Source organism: Neofelis nebulosa, chromosome 2, assembly GCF_028018385.1.
Source record: "Neofelis nebulosa isolate mNeoNeb1 chromosome 2, mNeoNeb1.pri, whole genome shotgun sequence".
In the NCBI taxonomy this organism is placed as follows: Eukaryota; Metazoa; Chordata; class Mammalia; order Carnivora; family Felidae; genus Neofelis; species Neofelis nebulosa.
In genome coordinates this window covers 173,504,433-173,516,063 of record NC_080783.1, presented here as the reverse complement: position 1 = coordinate 173,516,063, position 11,631 = coordinate 173,504,433, and the positions used below count along the sequence as shown (strand labels likewise).

At 41.5% G+C, this 11,631-nt stretch overlaps 1 protein-coding gene across 2 annotated transcripts in view; it reads left to right on the top strand.

The window, feature by feature from the left end:
• Positions 1-1,740: 1,740 nt before the first annotated feature.
• The window catches only part of HOOK1 (hook microtubule tethering protein 1), a 71,900-nt gene continuing 62,009 nt past the window's right edge, over positions 1,741-11,631 (top strand). The window contains exons 1-3 of one of the 2 annotated variants that reach the window (XM_058717212.1): positions 1,741-1,756; positions 2,016-2,162; positions 10,589-10,674. In XM_058717212.1, the coding sequence (XP_058573195.1) occupies positions 2,100-2,162; positions 10,589-10,674 (149 nt within the window). In that variant the 5' untranslated portion in view covers positions 1,741-1,756; positions 2,016-2,099. Of the gene's footprint in view, positions 1,757-1,942; positions 2,163-10,588; positions 10,675-11,631 lie in introns of those variants that run through there. The other variant, XM_058717211.1, reaches the window with a different exon arrangement.

Genomic DNA, 11,631 nt, shown 5'->3' with positions numbered 1-11,631 from the left:
TATTTTAAAGTTTCTTGATAAATATTGATAGAAAATTGGAAAAATTCTTCTAAAATGTTTGCTCCAGTTTTGTATGAAAGTGCACTCACTCTTCTCAACATTATTTTTGTTGTTTTATTTCAATGATTTATGTTTTTAATTTTTTGAATCTTTTCACATTTCCTTGAACTATCTGTATTTCTTCTTTTCTGAATTCACTGATCATATGCTTCACATATTTTTCCTTTAGATCTAGTATCATGAAGACAACCGAGCATCCTTCCCTTAGGATCTGTTCTCTGCTCCTACAGCGCTCAGAAGGATAACTCAGTTCCTCCCCCCCCCATTATTCTTCTTAAATATTCTGAATACTTCAGTCACCTGTGACTCTTAGTGATAAGCATGTATGACTGTAGCAACTCATATTTGCAAAAGAGTTTTTAATTCATAAAACTCTTTCACACCCGTTATCAGTTTTGCCCCTGTGAGAGAGACGGGGCAGGTCGGTGTCATCAGGATCATTTTAGAAATGTGGACGTTGAATTCCATAGGAGAAAGCTGTCAACAGCCAGTGGGGAGTAAAGTGAAAATTCAGACCAGGTCTTCAATTCCTAGATCTTTTCCCTTTCCTTTTCCTTTTCAGTTAAGTCATATTACTGATGTTGCTGTTGTCCAGAAATATAAAATGACTCCACATGGGGTAAGAAAGTTCTAGAATGAGGTTAAGAGACTTGATAGCAAATGCAAGTACTGTATTTTTAGAATGAGACTGATTTACATTTGAGGGCTTTTAATTGCAGTTATCCATCAGTTTTAAACTTTCAATGTCTAAATATAAAGACCGTGGCAATATAAATGAGCCAGCTGCATTTTTACACAGAGCATGAACTGATGAGTTTATGAATGAGTGAAGTGATGGAAATCAACAGTAAGAGTAAGAATATCCCAACCCATTTCAACAGCCTAAGCCATACATCAGTACCTTGGAGAGCTTCCAACTCTACGCCACCCCCTCCCTCACAAACATTCGCAGAAAAGGCAAGTTTTCGTCCGCCAAAGGAAAATCGGAAGCATTGTACACTGTTATCTTCCATGTTTTTTGAAAACTAAAAAAGATTATTTCATTTTCCATTTTCCTACCTGAAAATGGTCTTCCTTTTCGCCCCATTTAAAATGCAATTGCCCGTCTCTGTGATCTTGTGCGAGCTTATTTAACTTAAGCAGCTTTATGGTATTCTCCCCCCTTAGCAAACACATTTCTTTGCCATGTCTGCAAAGGAAAATGTCCTTTTCCAATGAGCGACCGGGAGAAAATCAGCTCTCCTTATCTCGAGTAGGATCTATTTCTGAAGACACAGGGCAGCAGTGTGGATCTCCACAGGTGTAGCCAGGAGCTGCCCTACTGAGGGTAAGGAAGGAGGCGCGAAGATGCTTGAGCCCGCCCTACTTAACGCTGGGAGCCCCGCGGCCTCCTCTGCCCTTGGGGCAGCGTGAGCTTCAGCCGCTACATCGCCCAGCCGCGCACGCGCGCTCCCCGCCCCCGTCCCCACCGCACCTGCCAGGTCACAAACCCCTTCCCACCCTCCCGCGCTCCCTCCCGGAGGCTGTCTTGTCTCACATTGATTGGTCGGAGCCAAGACGGTGTGTCCAATCAGCAATCCCTCCTGCGCAACCTATCCCCGCTCTTCCCGCCCCCTCCCGCCCCGCACGCCCCTCTCGAGCACCTACTTTCTTTGTGACTGGTGCGCGCCCTGGTCACTCAGTGCGGCGGGAAGAGGTGTGCGGGATAGGGAAGGAGGGGGGGAGGACGGGAGGGGCGGGAGGGGCGGGGAAGGGGCAGGAGGGGGCGGGGCTCAGGTGCAGAGCCGCGCAGCCTGGCCGGACCCGGCAGGGGGCGAACGGCGGAGCGGGGCGGAGCGGGGACGGGGGCGTTGGCGAGGAGGGGGTTACGCCGGCGACGTCGGCCGCGCGAGGCTTCGCGCGTGAGCCGCGCGGGCGCTGGGCCTGGCTACCGAGCTTTCCCGGCCGGCGAGCAGGTCGTCGACGCCGGCTCCTGGCGGAGCGCGGGGAGGAGGGAGGTGTCGGTGTCAGCGGCGGCGTAGTCGACGGCGGCCCCGGCCATGGAAGAGACGCAACCGCTTCCGCAGTCCGAGCTGCCGTTATGCGACAGCCTCATCATCTGGGTGAGTACGAAGGGGCGGGGGGCCGAGGGGCCGAGGCGAGTTGCCCCGGGCCCCCGGTTCTCCGCAGGTGAGCCTCAGGAGTAGCCGGGCCACCTGCGCCGCGGACTCGGCGTGTCGCCCTCCGAGTCTCCTGTCGCCCTTGACCGCGAGAGTGCCACCTGCGGGTCGAGAGGCAGGTGTGTACGTGTGGGTGTTGTATGTTTGTGTCTGGGGACTAGGGGCAGGTAAAGGGAGCTCCGGAGCTGGGGCCGGAGGAGGCTCGTCTTACTGCTTTGATCTATCTAGCTTGTGACAGCTGTGGCTGGAGCCAGGCGTCCATCCCCTTTGCTCTTCGCTGCCCCCATTTTCTCCTCCCCGGACTGCCGACTCTCTCGCCTTCTGTCTGCTGAACAGCTTTCCTGTACGGACCTCTGTGCCACTTGGGAGCGGAGGCCCTCTCCGAAACTCCCCTCCTATCCAAACCACTTTGCTCTGCTTGGACACAGGTGGCCAAGAGGTGGTTTTGGTTGTAGATCAGAGCTCCTCCAGGACCTCCGATTCTGTAGAAGTCGTTTCGAAGGGATATTTGCACACATTTGATATGTTGGAGGTGGGGGGCTCTTATTCCTTTTTTCTTGCTTGTCCCCCCTTTTCCTCCTCCAGTGGACAGCATTTTCTTTCAAGAAAAAGACTTGGCATTTTCATTTGCACTTGATGCGTGTTTGGTATTTCTAATTAATTTGTGTGATATTTGGACAGACAGGATCTGCCCCCAGTATTCCCGTAAGTAAAACGATGTCTCACCTTTTGGAGGTGCTCAGCGATCAAAGAGCTGGCAATTCAGGTGTAGCTTCCAACCCACATTGGGCAAGGTTGGTGCTTGATGGTCTGTCCACAGGGTGCTGTTGATGGTGCCCATCCCTAAACTAGTTGTTTGGTTGTGTGTGGATGAGCGTGTGCATAATGGAATGTAAACAGACTGGATCAGGAGGTGGTATTCGGTTGATGCTGTTCTCTAGCGATCTCCTCATTTGAGTAATTCAAAACAGTGAGAAATCAGAGAAGGTTTCTGGCTGTGTATGAAGTCTATTGGAAATGACCGTGATTTAAAGCAACTTTTACAGTTTAGAGGTAAATAGTTTTGGTTATAAGTGGAATGCAGGTATATAGGGCTTCTGAGTTAAAAGCAGTTAGCTAACTGTTCATCTTTATTTTCATTTAGAGTAAGTATTGGGATTGAGATGCTGTGTTTTAAGACTCTCATGAAATAAGGCAGCATTACTTTTAGCGATGTGTTTTGCTAAAACAAGTGACTAATTAAAGGGGGTATCCTAATCTGTTACATTATTGCTCTAAACATCTGACTTAAGTAGTAAACTTCGTCTTTGTGATGTCATTGACTTATATGAGGTGGTGAAGTAAAGGATGTTTTTGAATTGTATTGCAATGTTTTAAAATACTATGTACTTTACCCATTCTTTTAGCCAGCATTTATTGAGTTCCTGCTTTGTTCAAGGCACTGAGGAAGACGTATCAAGAATAATCAAGGAACTTTCCATTTTTTCTTGGAGTGGTAGGCAGAGCTGTGTATTTTTATAATGAGAGGCAAAATTCCTTAAAAACTGCAAAAATGCTATAGATGACAGAGTATAGTAGGTTATTTGCTTCTCCAGTTCTAAGGCTGCTGAAACACTGGAGAAAATGGAATTACTGTGCAGATTGTTGCCTTTAAAAATGCTCTACAGACAAATCTACTTGCTCCCATAACAATGCCCAGCTATATAAAGACTAAGAACAACCACACAGATCCCCTCACATTCCTTTTTGCAAACCTCTAACAGTACCCTGTTTGAACCCCCAACTTTTCTCCCCTCACAAATAGGATCTCCTCCTTGACCCTAGCTCTAGATCCCATCCCTTCTACCTCTTCTAAAACTTTGCTTTTTCATTTCACTCTTTCCTTTGGATCCTTCCTCTTTACACATAAACTTACTTAAATCTTCCCTATCTTAAAAAGAAAACAAAGAGCCACCACTCCCTGTTAAAACCACACTCTATTTCCCCTTCCCTCTGCAGTCAAATTATTTGAGTTTTGTATACTTATCCTTTATACTTGAACTTTCATTCACTTCTCAAGCCACTGCACATGAGATTCTTTTCTTTTAGGCCTTCACCTACTGGATTTGGCAAACTCGTAACTATTCTTTATTATCCTTATCTTACTTGATGGTTCTTTTGTGAGATCATCTTCTGCCTTAGTTTCTTGGGTACCTGTCTCTTGGCTTCTCTTTACCTCTCCAGATGATTTCCAGTGAACGTTGGTATCTGTCTTTGCCTTTGCCAGCCACTGCATTGTTGATGTCACCTCACTTCTCCAGGTTTTCCCAAACCCTCCCAATGCCCCAAGTCCTCCATGCCCACCATGCTGCACTGACTTTCTATTTCTTGAGGAATCTGGGCTTCTTAATTATACTTTCCTCTACCCAGAATATTCTCTGCCTAGTGAGTGACTGACTTCTTCTCACCATTCAGTTCTCGGATCTGTTGTCATCTTTCAGAGTCAGTAACAGTGAATGACTTACCTGTCCCCCAGTCCTATCTCTTTATAACCTGTCACCCCTTTTCTATGAGTCTGTAACACTTAACACTTTCTGAAGTCGACCTATTTGCTCCATGGGGTCACAGCCCCTTTGTGACCTGTTTTCTGCTGTCTTCCCAGGAACAACAACTGGCTGGGATCTCTAATACAACATTGAATCAAAGTGGTGATAGTCCATATCCTTGTCTTGGTCCTGACCTCAGAGACCAGTATTTCACCATTAAGGATGTAGGTTCTTGTAGATACCTGGGGTAAACTTTTAACAGTATGATAGAGGATTGATGGATTTCAGCAAGTAGAAATCAGGGGAAATGAATTTTCTAGACACAGGGAAGAACCCCTGGAAGTAATGTAAATGGTCTTCTTCGGCAGTAGATCAAAAAGAGGTAGTGAAGGCACATCCTTGTCATGATATCTCTCATTTCTTAATGTGCTCCCTACCGTAGTAAGTAATGTTACATGTTGAGGGGAAGTAGTAGGAGATAAAAGATTAAAAAGTTATGATGGGGCTAAATCATGGAGGTGAGAAGACAGCTGGTAGTAAACTCTGTTCTTTCAGCACTAGACAGTGTTCTAGGACAATAGAACCAACATGAATAGAATTTGAGAGGTCATTAAGAAAACCTGATTAGTACAGAGATGCCTCTTTTGGCAGTTTTCTTTTTAATTTTATTTTTTAATTTACATCCAAATTAGGTAGCATATAGTGCAACAATGATTTCAGGAGTAGATTCCTTAATGCCTCTTACCCATTTAGCCCATACCCCTTCCCACACCCCCTCCAGTAACCCTCTGTTTGTTCTCCATATTTATGAGTCTCTTATGCTTTGTCTCCCTCCCTGTTTTTATATTATTTTTGCTTCCCTTCCCTTATGTTCATCTGTTTTGTCTCCTAAGGCCCTCATATGAGTGAAGTCATACGATATCTATCTTTCTCTGACTAATTTCACTTAGCATAATATCCTCCAGTTCCATCCACATAGTTGCAAATGGCAAGATTTCATTCTTTTTGATTGCTGAGAAATACTCCATGGTGTGTGTGTGTGTGTGTGTGTGTGTGTGTGTGTACCACATCTTCTTTATCCATTCATCCATCGATGGACATTTGGGCTCTTTCCATACTTTGGCTATTGTTGATAGTGCTGCTATAAACATGGGGGTGCGTGTGTCCCTTTGAAACAGCACACCAGTATCCCTTGGATAAATACCTAGTAGTGCAATTGCTGGGTTGTAGAGTAGTTCTATTTTTAGTTTTTTGAGGAACCTCCATACTGTTTTCCAGAGTGGCTGCACCAGCTTGCATTCCCACCAACAATGCAGAAGAGATCCTCTTTCTCACATCCTCGCCAACATCTGTTGTTGCCTGAGTTCTTAATGTTAGCCATTCTGACAGGTGTAAGGTGGTATCTCATTGTGGTTTTGATTTGTATTTCCCTGATGGTGAGTGATGAGCATTTTTTCATGTGTCCGTTGGCCATCTGGATGTCTTCTTTGGAGAAGTGTCTATTCATGTCTTTTGCTCATCTCTTCACTGGATTGTTTTTTGGGTGTTGAATTTGGTAAGTTCTTTATAGATTTTGGATACTAACCCTTTATCTGATATGTCATTTGCAAATATCTTCTCCCATTCTGTCAGTTGCCTTTTAGTTTTGCTGATTGTTTCCTTCGCTGTGCAGAAGCTTTTTATTTGGATGAGGTCCCAGTAGTTCATTTTTGCTTTTGTTTCCCTTGCCTCTGGAGACGTGTTGAATAAGAAGTTGCTGCGGCTCTTTTGGCAGTTATTAAGAAGTTATATTTTATGGGACACCTGGGTGGCTCAGTTGGTTAAGCTTCTGACTCTCGATCTCAGCTCAGGACATGATCAGGACATTTTGGCTCAGGACATGATCTCATGAGATTGAGTCCCACACCTGGCTCTGCACTGGGCATGGAGCTGCCTTAAGATTCTCTATCTCCCTCTCCTGCTCCCCAGCACACGCTCTCTTTTCCTCTCTCCCTCTCTTTCTCTCTCTCAAAAAAGAATGAAAGAAAGAAAGAAAGAAAGAAAGAAAGAAAGAAAGAAAGAAAGAAAGAAAGAAAGAAAAAAAGAAAGAAAAGAAAGAAAGAAAGAAAGAAAGAAAGAAGGGAAAAAGTTTTATTTTATGATTTGGAACTCATCTTAAAATAATTCGTTCTTAGAAATGTTGTACTGCTACTTAGCAAAAAATTTAGAGCTGAAAGACAAATTTGGGCACCATTTACATGGTAGAGGGAGCATATGAGAGTTTGCAGTATTTGCATGAATATATATTTAATAAACTTGGCTTTGTAACATTTGGAAAATTAAAATTTTGGGACTTTACTTTCACCAATAAAATTAGAATTGAACTATATTTTTAATGGTTTTCTTAGTTCTTGTGTTCTTTGACCTTGACAGGCAGGTGAAGGAAAAACAAATGCCAAATATATGCCCAAAGGAATAAAAAATATTAAAGGCTGAATCATTGTTATGAAAATCTTAAAACAATAATCTTTCTTTTTTTTTTTTTTTCAACGTTTTTTATTTATTTTTGGGACAGAGAGACATAGCATGAACGGGGGAGGGGCAGAGAGAGAGGGAGACACAGAATCGGAAGCAGGCTCCGGGCTCTGAGCCATCAGCACAGAGCCTGACGCGGGGCTCGAACTCACGGACCGCGAGATCGTGACCTGGCTGAAGTCGGACGCTTAACTGACTGCGCCACCCAGGCGCCCCAAAACAATAATCTTTCTGAAATGAATATTTAGAGGAGGAGAATATGAGAATAGAGCTGACCCAAAGTTGAAGATTTTGGCTGTCACTTGGGAAGACCCCCCCCTTTCTTCCTTGATTTTGGTGACATTTATATTGAAGCAATTCAGGAACAATATTTCCACATTTTTTTATTATTTGCGTTATTTAAAGATAAATAAGAAAGTAAGATTGATTTGCAAGAACCCTGTGGTTACTGATGGAAGCCCTGTCTGCCCCTTTTGGGCCACTCACCAAAAAGACTTCTGCTTCTTTACCTCTGTGAACAGTAGTGTGAAAGAGGACGGTTTCCTTTGTCCCTCTGCTTTGGCATCACTACCCCCACTGAGCTTTTTAATTTGTTCACTCTTCTTGGTTATAAAGCCTTTCTGTTTGGCCAAATGAAATTACATTCTGTGTTATCTAATTTATTTTGCAACTAGTTTAAGAACTTTCAAGAGACACTCCAATTAAAATTTTTTTTTAATGTTTATTTTTGAAAGGGAGAGAGAGACAACACAAGTGAACGAGGGTCAGACAGAGGGGGGACACAGAATTGGAAGCAGGCTCCAGGCTCTGAGCTTTCAGCACAGAGCCCGACCCTGGGCTTGAACCTATGAACCGTGAGATCATGACCTAGGCCGAAGTTGGATGTTTAACCAACTGAGCCACCAAGGCTCCCTGAGACACCCCAATTTAAATCCATGTCTAAGAGAAGGAAAAATTGATCTTAATCTGGACTTGGTGGTCAATGAGGCAATACTTAGAATATGTACTACTTTTACATATTTCTTTACTATTTTGCTTAATATTCTGTGCTTCTTAAATCATTCTTTTAAAATAACTAATCCTATCCATTTTGTAAAAAGCTAATGATATAAAATGTAAGTAGGAAGGGTTGAAAAGTGGGAGCCACAGTTTACCTGCAAGTATATGATTATCTTCTTTTTAAAGATGCCCTAACCCTGGGGTTTCTCTTTCCTGTACATCCACTTAATTGCAAAATCCTGGTTATTTTATATTTTAAATTCCATGAATTTATTCTGTCCTCTTGGTCAGAATAGGATAGTGTTACCCTATCTGTAAGCCACCTGTTTTATCAACAAGACTATTACAGGAGCCTTCTAACGGACTCAGGTGTAAAAGTTACTCTCTTCCTTTCTCTGTGTCAGTATTGTTGCTATCCTAAATATGCTAAAGTTATCACTCTCTTTCTTACTGTTCTTCAGTGATTCATCATCATCCAGAGCATTGGTTCTAAAAAATTGATGTGCATAAGAATTGCTGGGGCAGGGGCATGTGAGTGGCTCTGAAGGTTAAGTGTCTGACTCTTGATCTCAGCTCAGGTCATGAGTTCAAGCCCCACATTGAGCTCCACACTGGGCATGGAGCCTACTTAAAACCAAACAAACAAAAAAGAATCACTTAGGCATTTTCTGATTTAATGTGTCTAGAGATTCTGATTTGTATTGTTCTTAGACCCCAAGCTTTGAGGAACCCCGAATCATAACTAATTGCTAACAGCTGCTGAGCTTGTACCAGGCACTGATCTAAGTTGGCTCTGCTTGCTAATTCTCTCAACCATCTTTGGGGTAGATACAAACTATTCTGCTGTTTCCCATTATAAGGATGATACCATCAAGGGTAAGTCCATGCTTCTTGTCATGGACCTCCAGAGTTCTGACCCATGTCTGTTTTCTTACCTGCCCCCCCCCCTTTGTTGTCACCTCTTCCCTGTTCCTCTTTGCCCTGAAAATCCAGTAATACTGAACTGTATGTTGCCTAAAAATACCATTTCTTTTCAGGTATTTGTGCTCTTATCATGTTCCTATTTCCTAAAGCTTCCTTCCCTTGGTTCTTTCTTTACTCAAGACCTTCTGTTCAGGAATCATCTCTGAGAAGTATTTCCTAAATACAAACCCTAATTAGTTAACTCCTGTCTATTTCTGAATGATTTGTGCATACTATAGTCATGAGACTGGGAATGGCATTTTCTAGAAATAATTTATGTCTTTTTCTCCTGTCCTTAACTCTTGATTGCAACTGCTTGAGAGTAGAAAACAGGTGATTTTCTTTTGTAACCCCACGGTGCCCACATAGAGTAGGATCTCAGTAAAGTATCTTTGTGTACTTTCAAAGTAACTGTAGCTAGCATTATTTGTCTGTGTCATTCTTCCATGTGTATTACCATAATGGAGACTTACTTGTAGAATCTCAAACAGAACCACTAAAGGTGAATCATGGAGGGGAGAGACTTTTGTCAGATTAAGATAGTTAAGTGGCAAATTAAGGAATTATAATTGAATAGTAAAGGAGATAAATATATGTAGGAAAAGAGAATCATAGTGTATTTAATTTAAGATCATTATGGGTTGAGATTAGACTTCTAGGAAATATATGACCCATTGTAGCTCTGCTGTAATTTGCTTTTCAAAAATTCTTGTATTTGCTTTTTAGAAAAAGACGCCACAGTTTCACTTCTCTTTTTACCATGTACATGAATGTTTAACAAATAGAGATTCAACAAGAATAATATGTAAAGCCAAACTAAATAGAAACAACTTGATGTGGTGGGTGGGCCCTGGACCATTCATGCCCTGAGACTAATTGTTGGATGGCAGGCTGAGGTCCTGCCTTATTTCAGGCCTCACTGGTTAATTAAGTAGTTTTAGATTTGACATTTCTAGGCTTTGTTGTCCTACCAAATGATGTGAGTGAAATTTTAAGTTGAAATAATAGGTTACCTTAAAGTCCTTTCTGATGTTATTCTCCTAACAATGAACACAATATAGTTGATCTTAAGGTCTGTGCATCTGACTCTCAGAAATTCTGAAGTACTTCCTACATTGCATCAATATATTTGACTGTTTTAGGTGTGATTATTTGAATTGTTAAGTGTTTATGTTTGTAAGACTATTACACAGCCACGAAAACTTGTTACTATAGTTGCATTTGTTCGGCCCAGTCTGAATTTAAACAAAACAGGACAATTTATAATTATTTTTCTCTGTCGTGTTCATATGTTTGGGGAGGGGAGTTGGTAACACCACACTGTAAGGATAAAGGAACAGTAAAGTCATTTGCTCTGTGTCATTTTAGCTGCAGACATTCAATACTGCCGCACCTTGTCAAGATGTCAAACAGCTGACTAATGGAGTTGCCATGGCACAAGTTCTTCATCAAATGTAAGTAGTAGTCCAGACTCTTTTTGAAAGAATTGTAAACCCAATACCAAGGAAGAAAACTTAGCCTTGTATTCTAAAAGTTGCTGAAACTTTATCCTATTAAGTCGTGACAGGCATTATTACATCTAGGGCACAGGAAAGTTCACCACCTGATTCTTCCTTGCTTGTTCACAGAGGTAATCTTAATTAAGTGAGCAAACACGATTATTATCTAGCTAAGAGATTTTCATTTTAAACTTGTTCTGGTCACATTCACAAACTACAGTAACTGGAAAAGAAGCCGTTTTAAGGAATGGTATAATTGCTTATGATTTTTTGAGTTACTTTACTATCATTGGAAGGTATCAATGCATGGAGATTATTATTTTAGAGAGAATTGAAGTATATAATACTGGATTTGGAAAAAATATTAAATTTTAAAATCTATATTTGAGTTAAAAGTAGGAATTCTATGACTCTACCAATAATAAAATGAGGTATAAATGAATTTTGAAATCACAAATATTGGAGAATCTTAATAAAATGATTCTATTTGGATTAGGCCCATTAGATATAATTATATAGTATCAAAAGTTCCTAAGTCCATTATTTCATAATTTTTGCCAAACATTGTGCAATGATTACGGTTATAACATCTGCAATATGAGCTCTACCCTTAGTAGGAACAAACAGGGCTAATTTATTAATTGATAGCCCTACTGATTTTGTATTAGCTTACTTTTATGATAATGTGTCTTCCATGAGACCAGAATCCTATCTCTGCTATTTGTTTTATAGTCAGAGATGTTTTTTTCAGTGGTTGCCATCATTTTGTCAAGGTTTGTTGTGATTGACATTGAAAACCCTGTAGATGGGTTTGCAGAAATTCCTTATCACCCTCAGAAAAACAACTCAAAGTGTCAAAATTGTAGTTACTTGGAATTTTCAACATGATCTAATGTGAATAGACAGATTTTA